General features: G+C 38.3%; 3 protein-coding genes across 4 annotated transcripts; all 3 read left to right on the plus strand.

Annotated features, from left to right (window-relative positions):
- Positions 1 to 1,453: 1,453 nt before the first annotated feature.
- Positions 1,454 to 10,617, plus strand: LOC120010988 (F-box protein At1g78280). 2 transcript variants are annotated; one of them, XM_038861974.1, is made up of 16 exons: positions 1,454 to 1,839; positions 2,412 to 2,522; positions 2,649 to 2,704; positions 2,855 to 2,997; positions 3,988 to 4,182; positions 4,265 to 4,464; positions 5,543 to 5,642; positions 5,728 to 6,300; positions 6,937 to 7,059; positions 7,843 to 7,923; positions 7,998 to 8,329; positions 8,445 to 8,702; positions 8,878 to 8,962; positions 9,092 to 9,314; positions 9,502 to 9,670; positions 10,022 to 10,617. In XM_038861974.1, the coding sequence occupies exons 1-16, from the start codon at positions 1,691 to 1,693 to the stop codon at positions 10,152 to 10,154; spliced, it is 2,931 nt and encodes a 976-aa protein (XP_038717902.1). In that variant the 5' UTR covers positions 1,454 to 1,690; the 3' UTR covers positions 10,155 to 10,617. The 2 variants fall into 2 exon arrangements, with proteins under 2 accessions (XP_038717902.1, XP_038717903.1); XM_038861975.1 differs by having other exon boundaries at positions 8,878 to 8,953.
- Positions 10,618 to 10,879: 262 nt separating this feature from the next.
- On the plus strand, positions 10,880 to 12,899 carry LOC120010989 (purine permease 1-like). The gene is made up of 2 exons (XM_038861976.1): positions 10,880 to 11,770; positions 12,221 to 12,899. The coding sequence occupies exons 1-2, from the start codon at positions 11,036 to 11,038 to the stop codon at positions 12,557 to 12,559; spliced, it is 1,074 nt and encodes a 357-aa protein (XP_038717904.1). The 5' UTR covers positions 10,880 to 11,035; the 3' UTR covers positions 12,560 to 12,899.
- A 1,251-nt stretch (positions 12,900 to 14,150) lies between these two features.
- On the plus strand, positions 14,151 to 15,940 carry LOC120010991 (14-3-3-like protein). Its single transcript, XM_038861978.1, has 4 exons — positions 14,151 to 14,778; positions 15,185 to 15,307; positions 15,415 to 15,531; positions 15,629 to 15,940. The coding sequence occupies exons 1-4, from the start codon at positions 14,293 to 14,295 to the stop codon at positions 15,683 to 15,685; spliced, it is 783 nt and encodes a 260-aa protein (XP_038717906.1). The 5' UTR covers positions 14,151 to 14,292; the 3' UTR covers positions 15,686 to 15,940.
- The last annotated feature ends 1,987 nt before the right edge of the window (positions 15,941 to 17,927 follow it).

A 17,927-nucleotide genomic window follows, 5' to 3' on the forward strand; every position in this document is an offset into this window, starting at 1 on the left:
ACCTACAACCCAAATAAAAACCTCAGATAACTCAGCCTCCATGGGATCGATTGTACGAAGCCCCCTTTTCTTCAAGGTCAGTGATTTCAGCACCAAATTGCAGTGAGTAAATTCTTGTAATTGAACAGAGATGTGGTGAAGAAGAGATTAAATGGCAAAAAAACTGAGATGTGAAGAGAAAAGCTTACCTCTAGGATGCTTCTATGCAGATTGAAGGTTGAAATCAAAACTGTCGGGGGCAGTGGCAAAAGTGAAAATATATGTGCTTATTTTGACGCCGATTCATACGAGAACTGCAAAAAAAAGTCCTTTTAAAAAAATGCAAAAAAGTATGGGTGCCTTGCTCGTGTGTGTTATAGACATAGTTTTTAATACCATATCATACCGTCGATTCAATTGCGAAAACCACAAACTAACGCTACGTCAATATTTTTGTAACAAAATACCGCATATGTAGAAGAACTATCAAAATCGAGGTTGATAGTTCCAAAAATATTGACATAAATATCCCTGTTTAAAATGATATATTAACCCTTTAATTAAAAATAAAAATAAATTATATTTACATATTTAATTAGATAGATTAAATTTACATCAAAATTCTATCATGCTTAAATACCCAAATTCCCTAGATTGGGGTAGGTTGCCATTCTTTTAGAATAGCAGCCCCTACCATCACTTAAATCCAGGCTCTTAAGAGTTATCTAAAAGCTATAGTTGATGACACCTAACCCCCAAATTCTCTCTCTATCACCATCTCCCACAGACCAAGTCCTAATCAAATCTTTCTCTCTCTAACATGCAATTCGAGTGATTGTAATATCAAGCTGAGAGAGGCAGGGGAGAGCCATCACCACCAAGATCTTCCACATTGTCCTAAAGCATGGAGGCAACCACCTGCCACCTCTCCAAGGTAAGCGAAAAACCAAAAACTAGATCTGAAAATATTATGACAAAGCTGAAATTTTCATTTCAAATGGACAACCCATAAAACAAGATTGGGATCAAAACTACAAAAGGATTCAGATCTGTGAGCGATAAACATTGCAAAAAAGGACTGGGTGAAGATAAATATTCAGATATGTGAGCGAGACAATGTGTATAGTCTGTAGGAATGTATAATCGATAGGAGTAATCATCTGGGTTGGGCAATGTTGGAACTTGGAATCGATAAGAGATGGTGGGATTTAAGGGGTTAGAATTGAGGGATTTAAGGGGTTAGAATTGGGGGTTAGAGAGAGTATGTGTAATTTACACACAATAATAATTTTAATATTTTTCAAATTAAGGGTAGAGTTGTCTTTTCACTATCATTTTGTGTGTAAATTTATAATTTTTTGGTGTAAACTTATAATATTCAAAAAGTGGTGTAAAGATAGTATTTGTGTGGTGTGTAGATAAAATTTCCCGAAAAATGAATACTCACTCCTCACGTGTGGAATGAGTGGCGTGAGTTGCCCGCACACGATAATGCCGCGAATAAGAAAAACACTCTTCTCCCGTTCTCCGCGTTCTTTCAAGTTTCAATGGCGGATGCAGTATGTATTACGTTTTAAAAAATTGTGATTCAATTCTTCTCCGCGTTCGTTTGTGAACATTCAAAAGGCCAACGCGGCAGCTGAGCAGAGATCTTCGATTCGTGATTTCTTCTTTCGTTCGTCTAATCAAAAATTGAGATTCTCCGCCGTCGATGGAAAATTCTCAGGCGCAGACACCAGGGTTTAGAGATCGCAGACCAGACGCTCTAGGTGACCTCAATGTTTTTCCCGATGAGCTAATCTGTTTCATTATCGAGACTCTCGCTCCTCGAGATGTCGCTCGTCTTGCTTGTGTTAGCAGGTACGCCTATTTTTCTCGCTCTCTCTTAATTGGTGTGCTCTACTCTCTGTTGTTTGCGTTTCCATGGATTAAAATTGTAAATGATCTTCAATTCATATGATCATATACGAATTTTGCTCTTTTTATATACAAATTCTTTGGCATACACGATGTATTAGAGAATTATTTCGCATTTCGCCAATCTCTCTTTCTAAATGCCAGGGAAGATACCTGCAAACTAGAGAATTATTTAGACCTCGTCAATAGTGTTGTTAATTATTCACTGAACTCATAATGGATTGTGTTAGAGAAAGTTATGACACTATTAGTCTATTATTTAGGTGTCCGAAGAGTAATGATAGACCCCTAAATACTGGTGTTTTGATCATAAACAGTCCCTTATTTTAACCACCAATCCATGTGGCACATGGGCTACCCATTGATCATAAACACATATGTAGGGCCTCCTAAACATCCGACGGGCCAGCTGAATGAGGTTTAAAATGCATTTTTCATAGGCTATTTAGGTGTCCAAATTTTTTTTTTTTAATTTCTGCTTGTTAATAGTTTTCCTTCTCCTCTTTAATGTGCAGTGCGATGTATATATTTTGCAATGAAGAACCTCTCTGGATGGGCTTATGCCTTGGTAGAGCAGATGGTCCACTTCAGTACAAAGGCTCTTGGAAGAAAACAGCAATGCATTTGTACGTCCTGGGTCATGCTTCAAATGTCCTCCTATATAGGGAGTTTCAGATTGAGCGCAAGTTTCTCTTTCTTTTTACCACCTAGTTTATGCGGTATAACAGTTTGTTTTTTGTTTCTGGTTTTAGAGAGGGTGTGCCCAATCAATACCTAGATTCTTGCCAAAAACTACTGCATTTTGATGGTAAAAGTCCTGTACTGGCATGACTCTTTTTCTGATACCTTTACTTCTTTTCCATAGTGACATTTGGAAAATTTTCTGATATACTTCCCCTTATTGTGATTATAAGTTCAATAATTTGTCTAATGCCACTTCGTATTTAACTTTCTGCAGGTTTCAACTCTTTGTTCTTGTACAGAAGATTATACAGATGTCACACCACTTTGAAGGGGTTCTCATTTGATGACGGAAATGTGGACAGAAGGAATGACCTGTCTTTGGAAGAGTTTTATCACCACTATGATGGGCAAAAACCGGTATGGTGTCCATAATTTGTTCTTGGATTCAATCAGTTGTTTTTGAATATATCAATCTCCTTAAGGAGTGTCCATTTTTCCTTTCCATTATACCTATATGGCTATATCTATTGCCCTTAACTTTTCTTCTTCTATTGGCTGCTTAATACCTGCAGTCGAGTTGTACACTTCAATCTTCTATTTGTACCAGGGTTGGCCTCCTGTGTAACTTAGTGTATTTCATATGTTTCTCCATTCGGACTCCTGATTTGATTCCATATGGCTGCTATGCTTAAGAAGACAATACCAGACGTAGTTTGAAAACAGGATTGCTAGATTAAATGTATCACGGGGAGCAAAGCTTTAAGTATTATAAAATAACGTCAGAAAATTTAACTAGGGAGATAATGTTGTTTTTTAATATAAAAGAAGCTAGGAAGATAATGTCATATTGTCTATTGACTTTAAAGGCATTAAGTCTTTCGTTTTCAAACGACCCACCTCTCCACGTTAGCTCTACTGAGTACTGGCTGAATAAAGCTTATATCTCTATGGCCTCTACCGCACTTGGCGCCTGCTTATGACAATGTCATTGCTGCTAGAATGACCACTTTCACAATCATTGCCAATACTAGAGCTCCCTTTCAGCTGTTCTGAAGTGATTTCTCCCTGTCACATTATCATCATCATCAAGAAGCTGTTGTAGCCACCTTTACTGCAACAACCCTGGAATTACCAAGCTTTTTGCCATGGTACTTTAGCTTACACCAACAGTATCCATCACCTCAACACTCTTTCTATCGAGGTGCTTAATTTTTTTTTACTTCTGCTTACATCACATCTGTTAATACTACCACGAGTAATGGTCTCTCTCTCTGCTCTCTTCGAATGAATAACTCACATGATATTTAATTATTCCGATAGATCTGTACTGGAAATTGTGAATTTCAATTGCAAATAGTTTGTGTTTTTATTTTTTTTCATGGATTTTGCGGCCAAACCATATTCCAGGTTTTACTTGCTGGACTTGCTGATACTTGGCCAGCAAGGAGTACATGGACAATTGATCAGCTGTCGCCAAGATACGGAGAGACAAAATTTAGGATTTCAGGGAGTTCGAGGAAAGTTTCAATGAAGTTCAAGGATTACGTTACATACATAGATCATCAGCATGATGAAGATCCTTTATATATTTTTGATGACAAGGTGCTTTTGGTGGTTGATAGTCACATAATTCTCTCTCTCTCTCTCTCTCTCTCATTTTTAATGTTGAGATTTTTGAATGCAGTTTGGGGAAGCTGCTCCTGACTTGTTGAAAGATTACAGTGTGCCTCACCTATTTCAAGAAGACTTATTTGATGTCTTGGACAAAGATCAGAGACCACCATTTAGATGGCTTATAATTGGGCCAGAGAGATCTGGTGCCTCATGGCATGTTGACCCAGCACTTACCAGTGCCTGGAATACTCTTCTAAGTGGGCGCAAAAGGTAAATCATTCCCACAATCACTTGAAACTTGTGTATGCATGTAATTTTCTACTATATTTTTCATGCAAATCCTATTGTGTTGCACCTCATGCTTATTTGATGAAACTGTGCATATAGTAAGAACTTTGGCTTACTCCTTTATTGGGTGGGTTCTCTTGATGTCATAAACCTTATAATTCTACCTTTCCCCTATGCCATAATATTTCTTAAAACTTTATTTTTCCCTTTAGTTATTGCATGGCAGGGTTTTGGTTCTATGGATGCTGAACATGGCATTGGTTGCTCCGTATGTCGCCTCTTCTGTTGGTTTATAAGTCAAGCTAGTTTCAGATTTAACTTCTGGTGCTATACAGTCCAAGAGTCTATTCAACTTAAGATTTTGGAGTGACCTATGTTCTATGAGTTCATGCGTATGATTGAGGAGAGCATCGATAATTGAAGATGAATGGTAACGAAATCAATTGAAAGAAATTACGATGAGGAAAATTTTGAAAAGGAGTAGATAAGCTTTTCAAATAACGGCTCCTTTTAAAAAACTTTATGCGTGCAATTAACGTGTTCATGCTTTCACTTTTCTGATTTCTTGAAAGACACTATACTCATTCATTTTTTTAGGACTTCGTGGATTATTCATCATCTTGAACTATTGGCTTTTCTTCCATTTTTTTTTTTTGGGGGGGGGGGGGGATGGGGGCTGGAAATTTCGAATCATTAATCTAGTCCAGTCTAAATCAGTTTAGTCTTTTCCCTCTCCTATTTATAGCTATCTCAATTTGCATCTATGAATTCTTTCGAAGTCCCAACACACCTATGAAATCCTGGCTCCATTACTGCTTTTTAACATAGCTCAGTAAATGCAATATCCAGTCTACCTATGGAAAGATAGCATATCTGTTCCATAATCAATCTTAGGTGTGCCAATTTGATTCTCCATTATCATGGGTATACATACTTTTGCTGATTATTCATTATCATGGGTATACATATTTTTGCTGCATTAGATATACTATCCTGTACTGTTCTGCTGTGATTATTGTATCTGATGCATAAGACACAAATCTTATTCATGTTTGAATAGGTGGGCAATGTATCCTCCTGGAAGATTACCTCTAGGCGTTACAATGCATGTAAATGACGAAGATGGTGATGTCCATATTGACAGTCCATCATCACTGCAGGTGTGTGGTTCAGTTTACCAGAATTATGTTTTTTCATCTTGAATTCCATATTTCATGATTCATTTGTTCTTTTATCATGTGTCAGTGGTGGCTGGATTTCTATCCACTTCTTGGCGAAGAAGACAAGCCTATTGAGTGCACGCAACTACCTGGGGAGACAATTTTTGTTCCAAGTGGATGGTGGCACTGTGTTCTCAACTTGGAGACAACTGTTGCTGTAACACAGAATTTTGTGAACTCCAAAAATTTTGAATTTGTGTGTTTGGATATGGCTCCTGGATATCGTCATAAGGGAGTTTGCCGTGCAGGTTTGCAAGCTCTGGATGAAGGTAGTTTTGGTGATAACAAAAAGAATCCAATCTATGATGAAGAGAACTTGAGTTATCCTGACCTGCAAAGGAAAGAAAAAAGGATCAAAATTAAAAAATATGGAGATGACACAAATCAAAAAAAGATGGCTATTGGTGCCTCTAAAAGTTATGATTGGAAGCAAGATTTTTCTTATAATATCAATTATTTGGCTACTTTTTTGGATATTGAGAGAGACCACTACAATGCTCCATGGAGCTCGAGCAATTGCATAGGGCAAAGGGAAATGAGAGAGTGGTTATCTAAGCTTTGGGTGCAGAAACCAGGAATGAGGGAGCTTATATGGAAGGTAATACCTTATAATATTGGCCTTTTGACTTGTTTATGCAGGGCAAATGGGTGGATCAATTCATCAAAAAAGTTAATCAACCTATTTATTTCCAAATAGGGAAGATTGTCTTATGTTCTTTGAGTAACATGGCGTTTTAGCCAGCCTCATGAACTGTGAATTTGTTGCCTTATTAGGAAGGCAGTGCAAAGGATGCTCTTTGCCTTGTTAAGGAAGGCAGCGAAGATGAGGAATATAATTTTTTTTTTGGGACCCCTTGAGTTGGTTGGTGCTTGTGTGGTGGTGGGTGTGCCAGGACATAAAAAGGGAATGAAGGCTTGGTTTTGCTTAATTTCTTGTGGGTCATGTTTTGATTTATCAATATGAATGGGTTACTTTTGCCTTCTATTTTTTTTTAATAAAATCTTCACCTGGATTGAATTTGAGGATCTGTTATTCTGATTTGTGGGAAAAAATTCTCTGTTTGAATAATAAAACAAAAATTCTTCTTAAGACGAAGAAGACCTATGAGGTTGTAGCTAATTGGGGTATTATTAGGAGATTCAACTTAGAGAATCTGGGTACCATATGCATGTTCATCTGTTTAAACAAATCACTCATTTTCAATGAACAATGTTTTTCTCTGGATTGTCTTAGGGAGCATGCTTATCACTAAATGCGGACAAGTGGTTAGAATGCCTGACCGAGATCTGTGCCTTCCACAACATGCCCTCTCCAACAGATGATGAAAGACTTCCTGTTGGCACGGGTAGCAATCCTGTAAGTGTTTTTTTTTTTTTTAAACTTACTTTTTATTTTTTGAATGGAAGTAATACTGTAAGTTGAGTTTATTGTCTCTTTGAAGTGCCAGGCTTTCCGGAATCATACTTCTCTTTTGCATTTCAAGTCGAACCTTCCAATTGTATTAGGAATAATCCTGCAACAAATTAAATTCTACAGGAAATCAATGTAAATGTTTTTTTCCTGCTTGTTACCAACCCCGCCTATTGCGGGGAGTCTTGTGCATGTGAGTTATTTACCTTTTTCGAACATGTGATCCAGTTATAGAGTTGCAGAGGTGCAACCTAGACATTACAAATTCAATTCCTGGAAACAACCTCTCCACATAATTTCTGCGTGCTTTCCTTATACGAGAGTGTTACCCATTTACCCATCATCATCATTTTCTGGGCGAAGCGATTGAATTTAGGACACTGCACATGCTGCTTATTTCATCACATACTATCATTGACAAGAGATGATGGTAGGATCGTTCTTTGTCTTGCCTTTGAAAGTACCAGCTTCGCTACAGTTACTTTGATCTCAGTTGTTCATAGTGCAGCTGTTTATGTTAAAGAGACTGATTTACATCCGTTTGGCTTTTTTGATCTCTTCCAATACTTTCATTTATTCTGGATGCGTATTTGCTTCCTCTTTCAAGTGTTTACCCCAATATAACATAATAATACGACAATAATTTTCCCTTAAAACATATAAATTCCTTGGTAGCTTGAAATTTTGAATTCCCATTGTAGCTCTTTATAACAGATGGATTTCTCACAGGTTTATCTCATTGCTGACTGCGTAGTTAAAATCTTTGTTGAAGGAGGGTTGGAAGCTTCATTGTATTGTTTAGGCACTGAGGTACAATTTGAGTCTTCCTTCTTGTCTCCTATATCTTTCACATACATCCTCTAAATGCAGGAGTGGTTGTGCAGCTCCAGTTTTACAATCTTCTGAGTAAAACCAAGTCTCCTCTGAAAAACCATGTTCCTGAAGTTTTGGCTCATGGGATTCTTTATTTCGATAATGGATCTTATCATATGGTTCCCTGGGATGGGAAAGGCGTGCCGGATGTGATTGGCGATTGCGATTTGGTCCCTGAGTTGTGTGCTGAAGATGAGTTTCCTTTTGGTGTATGGACGAAGAAGCAATTTGAATATAAAAAAGCCGGATTATTGATTGATGAATCAATAAGTATGACTAGAAGCACAAGAATATGGCCATTTATTATTACGAAAAGATGCAAAGGAAAGATATTTGCTGAATTGTAAGTTGTAATCGACTGTTAGCATTTTGTTTACATTTCAGTGCAACCAATGTTCAAATCAGCATTGCAATGACTACCTAATTGGCTTCTTTTGTTTACCTGTTCCCATTTGCAGAAGAGATGCATTGACATTGGAAGATGCTGTAAACCTTGCTTCCTTTCTGGGAGAACAACTGCGCAACCTTCATCTCTTGCCCTATCCACCTTTAAATAGTTCTGTTTTCCCAAATATTGAGCAGAAAATGGAATCACCATTTGCTAATGGTTGCATAGACGATGTTCCTGTTAAGTCAGACGTTCCTCCAGAATGGGATATGTTGATCAGAACTCTGATCAGGAAGAAGAAGGTTGTTACAAGTCGATTGACCAACTGGTAGGCCTACGGATATTTCAAATAAAGTATTTCAAATATCTAATAGCTATCAAATAAAATTATATCAAATATCTCTGTGCTCCTTCGTTGAACACTGGAGGAGATTGATCATGTATCCTGTGGTGCGATTTTTCCTGTGATCATCCCTTTTAATTTCTTGTGTTGCAATATGCAGGGGACATCCAATTCCAGGAGCACTGATAGAGAAAGTGAATGAATATCTCCCAGATGATTTTGCGAAGTTTTTCAATGTATACCAGGTCCTTTTTTGCTTTCCACTGTTCCTTTTTTGATGTATTCACATTTCCATAACGTTCATGGTAAACCTCTTCTAAGTCAATGTAGTTGTTAATCATGTGTGATTTCTTACTCTTCCCCCAATTTTTCAGGATGAAAGTGGCTTGAAAAAGGTTTCCAAACCTAGTTGCTGGATACATTCTGACATTATGGATGACAATATTCACATGGAGCCTTATCGAGATAGTACTTTCTGCATTGAAAATGAAGATGTAGCCGTGGCGAGTGATGGTTCCATGAATGGTTATCATGACAGGGAAGAAGGCAAATCTTGGAGTCCCACTCACATTCTGGATTTCAGTGATATATCTATAGGTTAGTGCCTTCATATATTTATGCACTCTCATCCATGTAATCTTTCTGGGTTGCACCCTCTTGGTGCTTGAATAAATTTTTTCATTCAAAGAAATATATATTTATGCACTGTACTCGTCTTACCTTCTAAACGTAGCATCATTTCCAGAATGTCATGTTGACTTCTCTCTCTCTCTCTCTCTTGCAGGTGACCCCCTTTATGATGTGATACCTATTTGCCTGGATATATTTAGGGGTGATCCTACTCTTTTGAAGCAATTTTTAGAGAGCTATAAACTACCTTTCCTGACAAGAACGCCACAGCCTGACTTGGTCGAGGGCGGTGATAAGTTTACACGACTTTCTTACCATGCCATGTAAGTTCTTACTTTTCATTTGCTACTTTGTTTTTAATGTTTTTTGGTTGTCATTGATATGTCTTATCGTTATTGTTTTTCTGAGCATTTATCAATGAAGTCATACCCTTGAGGATTAGTGAAGATTTACGTTTGTGGACTGTCTATAAGCCAGATATATGCAGTTATACATTAAAAAAGTATCTTTGGTGATCGAACCTGTTAATAGAAAGCTACTCATCCATCTATCCTTATGAAGATCGTAACTGTCATTATCTTAGTCATTTATTTTGTGGCTTAGAAACCTTGTTATTGATGTGCTACAGATATATTTTATCAGTAAAATTCATCTGCATGGTCTCGTTTCCGCAGGTGCTTTTGTATATTGCACGAGGAGAATATCCTCGGTGCTATTTTTAGCATATGGAGAGAACTCAGAACGGCAAAATCTTGGGAAGAGGTTGAACAAGCAGTGTGGGGGGAGTTGAATAATTACGAGGCGTAATTGCTCTTCCGCATTTTCTGCTTCAATTAATCGCAAACTACTGTCTCAGCTGGGGACATATCTAATAGTCTCTCCGCAATCAAGCTGGGTATTTGTCTTGCCTTTGGAGTTACAGCATCGCCTAAGAATTCCGTAGTTTGATTTATAGCTTATAAGGTTTATCATAACCTCAAAGTTTTCTTGCGTCCGAAGGAAATAAACATCCCACTCTATTGGGATTTTCAATCCATGACAGTGGAGTTTACAGGAGAAACAGCAACAAACCGAGAGGTTCACAGAAACTCACAGTTCCAAGGCAATGTAGAAACAATTTTCATATTCTTTTTGATAACGAGAGCGTACAATTTCTGGTCATTCGAGCTCCTTTAGATAAACTGTAGTAGGTTAACTAGGGTTTGCAAATTATGATATTGAACTGCAGTACACAACATCGAAAGGAGAAAGCTCGTAGGCATTGGGTGCATTTGGCCGTGTGTTTGCACTTGCCGAAGGCACCGTATTTGGTTTGAATTGGTCGACATTTCAGAGATGGAGGTTAACCAAATACTGATGAGAATATTTTTGCTATGGCATAATATAACTAAAGTCTTATTATTTATTTAAAAGTATATTATTCTTTTTAGTGACAGAATTCAATACTAAAAAATAAATCTCATCATAAGAACCACCTAATAAAGCAAGTCTCAAGAACTTACCCTCTAACGCTTGAGTCGTGTAGCAGTAAGGATAGCGTATATTCTCCTAATGATCAAGATTCGAATTTCATAGGTGTTAGAATTCTCCACCCCCTTCCCTTGTAACCACAAGTTCTTACCTAAGAAGAAACTACCCACTATCCTCTTTTTAAACACTGGTATTGAAACTATCCGAAAGAAAGCTCCATGGAGGCAGAGCAAGAGACCAACAATGAATCAAACCATCGTCACAACAGCAAGCACATGAAAGCAATCCTGGTAGCTGTAAACTGCATATTAATGTCAATTGGTCAAGTGGGAGGTCCACTACTTCTGAGGCTTTACTACATCCATGGTGGAAAAAGCAAGTGGCTCAATGCCTGGTTACTCACATCCGGATTCCCAATCTTGATCCTTCCAATTGCAATCTCTTATGCCAGAGCTCGAGCCACCGGTCGAACCAGGGGAGTACTAGTCACAAAATGGCTAGTTGCAGCCAGTGCCATATTGGGATTTCTCCTTGGTCTTGATAGCTACCTTTACTCCTTTGGTTTATCTTATCTTCCTGTTTCAGTCTCTTCTCTTCTCGGCTCAACCCAGCTGGCCTTCACAGCAATTTTCGCTTATCTGGTTGTGAAACATAAGTTCACACATTACTCAATCAATGCAGTGGTGTTGATGTCGTTTGGATCAATTGTTCTTGGATTCCACATGAACGGAAATCGTCCTGTCGGAGTGTCTGATGACAAGTATGTGTTGGGTTTCTTCATGACAATTGCTGCAGCTGCACTTCATGGCTTTATAATGCCAGCAGTGGAGTATACCCACATGAAAGCCGGTGTGACTGTCACATTTGATCTTGTTATGCAAGTTCAGTTTCTTGTATCAATGTTTGCCACTCTGTTCTGTACAATCCCCATGATCATCAATAAGGACTTCCAGGTATGTATACATATATGTTACGATAGCTAGTCATCTTTTAACACCTGCACGGATTTGTTTTTCATGTTTGTCGTCATTGGTATTTAGGCCCATAAAAACACGTTTACAAAACTAAACTTTGCTTATAAATCACTCTTCCGTGTCAAGCCTAACTGATGTGAGATTTTAGTCCTTAAAATTTTGTATTTGTGTTTCAATGAGCCTAAATTTGTTGAAATTCACAATCCAAATACACCAACAATATTATTTTCATTGTGGATACATCGGTCCACAAGGCTTTCTAATTCATAGGCCGTCACACAATAGTACATATGCCTAGAAAACGTGTAGTTAATGTGAGAGTCTTTGGGCTTTACTTATAAGCTACTCGATTGAGTTATGTCAGACGACCGATGTGGGATTATAGTTTTGAAAAAATTTTGCATGCATTAATGCTTGTTATGTGTGTAGGCTATACCAAAAGAAGCAAGGGGATATGGTCTTGGAGAGAGCAAGTACTACACTATACTGGTGCTGGCAGCAATAGCAATGCAATTGCTAATAATAGGGAGTCTTGGAGTGATCTTTTGCTCTACATCTCTATTAGGAGGTCTTGTATCATCTCTTCTAGTTCCAGTACAACAAGTCTTCGCTGTGATTTTCTTGAAGGAAGGATTCAATGCTGATAAGGGCATGGCCCTGGCAATGTGTATTTGGGGATTCACCTCCTACTTCTTTGGAGAATACAGGATGAGCAAGGAGCAGCAAGAAACCAAGATAATATCAGACCAATTGCATGAGATTCTCTGAACTATTTTGGATTTTTCATGTTCGAAACTACTAAGGATTCCAGTGTTTTTTGTCCCAGATTTTTAAATACTGAGACGAACGCATATGATCCATGTGAAATCGTGGGCCCCACACACCCAACATGATCCATATAAATGAAATCGTGTGCGTTCATCTCAGCATTTGGGATAGCGGGGATAAAAGGAATACTGGGTTACTAACACTGCTGTTTCATGTTTGTTTTTATAATGTACTCTGGATTAGCTTTACATAGTGCATTGATGTAATGTGGATGAAGAAGATGGGAAGAAAGACTAGTGTTAGACCTTGCAATGATTATTTTTAATCTTGATAATGAGAATCTGTGCTGTCCAAGTGCCTACCATTATCTGTTCATTAAAAATAGCCCACCTGCCAAATGCCAGTAGTGGTGTATTAGGTAGGTAGTCTCTAGTTGAGGAGGAAAATGACAGTCACTACCAGTATGGTCCTGGACCCAGGGATCATTTGTTCATGGGCTGAGTCAACAAACCTTGTCATGATAGGATCACGTTTTAAGTTTATCGGTTTCCGTGAATACATCGAATTCACACAGCTTTGTTTCTCCTTGAATCATCTCACACTTGAGCCCAAGTGGAAAATGCTAGTTGATTGTAAGTTGATGGACTTACTCATATAAACCACTCAGTTGGGACTTATCGAACCCATGTGGGATTTATGGTTATGAAAGACTAAACTACATGTGGGTTTAGCCCAAAATTCACAGCTTTCAGTAGTAAACTAACTCATCAGATCTACCGCATTCCTGTTCTGCAATCGTTATTCTCTGCAAATCAACCAAGTTTACTTCATCAAAGCAGACTTCAATGTAATATAAATACTAACAGGGCTGCCTAAAATATCCAAGATCACAGAAGAATATTGCCTGAAGCTCTGGTTTAATCTATGCTTTCAACACCCAATGAAAATATGAAGATATGTGGGCAGATAATTCGCATTGGCTTCGAGGATAATGGGTCAACTTCTTTTTGTTTCTCAGGAAGAGATGTCCTGAGGCCCAATGGGCCTTCACAGCCCAACCCAAGTAGGCCATTACTAAGTGTGTACATGTAACCATTTCCACACAAGTATTTTGACTTCCACGTTACAAAGAAGAACATTTTCCCCTCACCTTGAAACAATAGACAGAGCATTAGTGGAAAATCATTGAGATTTGGAAACAAATTAAAGATAATTTCTGTTCAGATTTTGATCAATTTAAATTTTCAAAAATTTAAACTATTTTTATGATAAATTTATAGGGTCCAAACAATTTAGGAATCTGTAATATTTGTTTTCAAATTTCAGATTTGGATGAAAGGCATCCAAAGCTGGGCCAGGTTGTAAGCAAGACAAGGCCCATTCAGCCCATTGAAACCCAGACTCCAAGCCCAATAAAGGCCCGATTTCCTTGTGACTGACTGACTGATATGCTTTTTTCAAATTTCAAATTTTCGCCTTTTGAAACCCGTGTTTGCCCGTTGTGCCCTTTATTTGCCCCCTTGACAGATCCGACGGTCCACATTCCATCCCTGAAATACCTCTTCTTCTACAACGGAATCATCGCCCACACCCTACACTAGCATCCCCCCAAATTAGCATTTCCTCTAACCTCTTTCTCTTCTCTAATCTCACTCGCACAGTCTTTCTCCCTCAGATCTAATCTCTCCCTCTCTCTCTCTGTCTCTCGATTTTTGATTCTTCACATTTTAGCAATGGCGGTAGCACCTTCACCACGCGAGGAGAACGTGTACATGGCTAAGCTGGCGGAGCAGGCCGAGCGGTACGAGGAGATGGTTGAGTTCATGGAGAAGGTGTCGGCATCGGTCGACAACGAGGAGCTGACCGTTGAGGAGAGGAATCTTCTCTCTGTTGCTTACAAGAACGTGATCGGTGCTCGTAGGGCTTCCTGGCGCATCATCTCATCCATCGAGCAGAAGGAGGAGAGCAGGGGCAACGAGGACCATGTCTCTACTATTCGAGACTACAGATCCAAGATCGAGAATGAGCTATCCAACATCTGCGATGGCATACTCAAGCTCCTTGACACCAGGCTCATCCCATCCGCCTCTTCTGGTGATTCCAAGGTCTTCTATCTCAAGATGAAGGGAGACTACCACAGGTACCTCGCTGAGTTCAAGACTGGTGCTGAGCGCAAGGAGGCGGCCGAGAGCACCCTCACTGCCTACAAAGCTGCTCAGGTTTGTCTATTCTATCGTTATATATGTATTTTTGTGTCTATTTGTCGATCGAGGATTTATATTTTATATTGTATGCCGATTTTTGTGTTCCTGATCTGTTTCTTTGTTGTTTCATTAGATCCGTTTGCAGATTCATCTCTAAGCTGTATTTATATCCTAACCGTTGCGATATGTGTTTGTTTGTTTCAAAGTAGCTTATCATTCCGATGTTGCCACTATATGTTTGGTTATTTGCAATTTGAATTTATATATGTTGCAGAATTTTAGCCATTGATCTGGGATTTAGGTCTAGATATAGTCACAAAGAGACTGCCATTCTTGTGTTTATCGATTTCTGAAGGAGACTATTGATCGATTCTGTTAGGGAATATGTGTTGTTTGTTTACCGTTTATCTTTCTGGTGCAGGATATTGCAAATGCCGAACTGGCTCCAACTCACCCGATCCGTTTGGGACTGGCTCTGAACTTCTCTGTCTTCTACTATGAGATTCTGAATTCTCCTGACCGTGCCTGCAATCTGGCCAAGCAGGTTAGCAAACTTTTCCCAGTAATATGTGTTCATACAGTGTTGTTTTTGTGAACTGTGTAACTATTTGCGTTGCTAACTAAGAGGCTCATTTATCTGACGCTAATCAGGCTTTTGACGAAGCTATTGCCGAATTGGATACCTTGGGTGAGGAATCATACAAGGATAGCACTTTGATCATGCAGCTTCTGCGTGACAATCTTACCCTATGGACCTCTGATATGCAGGTCTTGAAATCATTCCCTGTTAAGATTTGATTATGATCTCACTCTGTTTTTTGGTATGATACTTAACTGTGAAAATTTTATGAATTTTATTTTCCAGGATGATGGAGCTGATGAGATTAAAGAAGCACCCAAGCGCGATGAAGATCAGCAGTGATGCAACTCAATCAACTGCAAAACTTCTCCTTAATATGTTTTTAATGGGAGAAGGTGCTTGTTTGCCAATTTATCTACTATTTTTAGCCATTCTTGTTTGGTTATGAATCAATGGATGTACTGAGCCAGCTTTCTTTTTCTAGTTTGTTTTATCAATTTAAGTGTTTCTGAATGAGCCTTCATTTGTGATGATATCCAAGCTGTTGCATTGGGCATTGAATTCCTCTAATTCAATTAGCCAGCTACCTAGCCTTTTTTCCCTGCCTCCTCCTTTATACATCTTTTTGGTTGTGTTCTCTTTTGTAATCCGTGATTTTACAGTGCACTCCATTTCTGTATGATATTTGGGTGGGTACCCCCAGGTTTAAAGGGCCAATCTGGCATTGACCTTGTCCCCTCATTGGCCTGATCTACCCTGCATTAATGGTGATATACTGATATGTAACGCCATGATTGTTTTGCATCACAGTATTATTCTTATTGGCTGTTCAAAATATGTGATTTGATTTTGGTGGGATGCCATTTTCATTGTTGGCTTGATGAAGTGCATCATTAGTGACTTAACATCTCGTCAAACCATTTGCGTCTTCCCTGTATTCTAACCCATTGGGGGTTTTAAAAAAATAAAATGAATTTGGTGTTGTGTTTGAGCTTTGAAGGTAATGGCACATCCTTGATTATTTTAAAGATGATTTGATTGATATGTTGGAGAGTTAGTGTCAAGCGTTAACGAGGGAGTAGTAACTTCACGTTAGTTTATAGCAGAGTTGAGCGTTAATGTGGGAGCAATAACTTCATGTTAGAGTTAAGGGAGCAAAGTTAGATTGGTGAGGTAAGAGTTGTTTATTTTGTTATTTCCTAAATCACCAATAAAATTTTCTTATAACTCAGCTCTCTTGACTCTTATTAAGAGTTGCATACTATTTGACTCACCCTCACTTAATTTTACTACAAACTTTCGCTTACTATTTCACTCAACCCAACTTAAACTTTACGAAAACCTCCTTTTTGTACAATCCAATGAAGAGTCTAAATGTCTTTTCTAAGAACCTTCCGAGAACTTAGTTGTAGGCCACTCTCATCATGTGTCTGTCCCATTGTATAAGTTGGTTGGGACATTTCCTTCTACTGTCAGCATCACGTTGTTGTTACAGAGTAACGTTTGATCTGATCTTTAGCTCTTGCTGACATTCAAAGCAGCCCCTAATTTCTTAGAAGGTGCGGTGCCGGACTTTTCCTATCAAAACCTTTGTTTTTGTCTTTTGACACAGTCTAACACCGTTACTTTAAACAAAATATACCCTCTTCAACAGATTCTCCAAATCCATAACCAACCAAAGGGATTACCACGAATTCATTCACAATCAATCGTGGAAACACCGCAACTGCTTCTTTTTTTTCAGAACTGATGGGTCATTGGATATGTGCAAATCCTACAAGAATACATTTCTTTTAACACTTTATTGTGGTAAGAGGATAAAACAAGGCTATATAAAAGGTGAAAACAATCTCAACATGCTTGTTCCCTAGGATCCAATAGATAATCTCTAGTGAAATATCAAAAAATTGGAAGAGAACTCATGATCTATCAATGAAACAAGGCAATTGAATAGCGTTTGATGGTGGGGTATTAAGCACCATTGGTAAGTTGAATTTGATTTACAACTATAATCAGTCTAATTAAATCCTTCAAATATTAAGTATACAAAATTTTAAAGCAAAGCAGACGAAAGAGACCGATAGAATAGACATGGAACCAAGCCACCAAAGTTTCAACAATCAACTTCTAAAATTGCCAACCCCTCTACAAAAAAACCTGTGTACTTAAACCAATCTCTAATAATACACACATTAGCACGACAAAGAATACAGAACACGCAATCAGTGATCGTTTTACTCATCACTCTTTCGATAACCAATGATTTCCCCCGAACAGAATAACATGAACACCATTCTCATCTCTTTGAGAATCATTAACAAGTTCTAGCCCCTTCAAAACTATAAACTCTGTAAAATTTCTGAGCAACATTATCAACTAGCATAGGAAAATGTTTTTCATAGAAAAAGACTGTAAACTGTGGGAACTACCATATCAATGCATTTACATGTCTCTATATCACATCAATTTCCAGACTTCCAGTTACCACTTCTGCCATATCAATTTTCTTTAGTGCAGCAATTAGAGGTTTACCATGATAGTTACAGTGTTGCACAACTTCTACAGCAGTTAAGAATTTATGAAA

Source organism: Tripterygium wilfordii, chromosome 12 (assembly GCF_013401445.1).
Source record: "Tripterygium wilfordii isolate XIE 37 chromosome 12, ASM1340144v1, whole genome shotgun sequence".
Taxonomy (NCBI): Eukaryota; Viridiplantae; Streptophyta; class Magnoliopsida; order Celastrales; family Celastraceae; genus Tripterygium; species Tripterygium wilfordii.

Bases quoted from the DNA above. Each gene is read 5' to 3' on its own strand.
- LOC120010991 (XM_038861978.1), top strand. From the start codon at position 14,293: ATGGCGGTAGCACCTTCACCACGCGAGGAGAACGTGTACATGGCTAAG. The intron at 15,308-15,414 runs GTTAGCAAACTT...GACGCTAATCAG, and splicing joins CCTGCAATCTGGCCAAGCAG to GCTTTTGACGAAGCTATTGC. The intron at 15,532-15,628 runs GTCTTGAAATCA...TTTATTTTCCAG, and splicing joins TATGGACCTCTGATATGCAG to GATGATGGAGCTGATGAGAT.
- LOC120010989 (XM_038861976.1), top strand. From the start codon at position 11,036: ATGGAGGCAGAGCAAGAGACCAACAATGAATCAAACCATCGTCACAAC. The intron at 11,771-12,220 runs GTATGTATACAT...TTATGTGTGTAG, and splicing joins TCATCAATAAGGACTTCCAG to GCTATACCAAAAGAAGCAAG.
- LOC120010988 (XM_038861974.1), top strand. From the start codon at position 1,691: ATGGAAAATTCTCAGGCGCAGACACCAGGGTTTAGAGATCGCAGACCA. The intron at 1,840-2,411 runs GTACGCCTATTT...TTTAATGTGCAG, and splicing joins CGTCTTGCTTGTGTTAGCAG to TGCGATGTATATATTTTGCA. The intron at 2,705-2,854 runs GTAAAAGTCCTG...AACTTTCTGCAG, and splicing joins AAAACTACTGCATTTTGATG to GTTTCAACTCTTTGTTCTTG.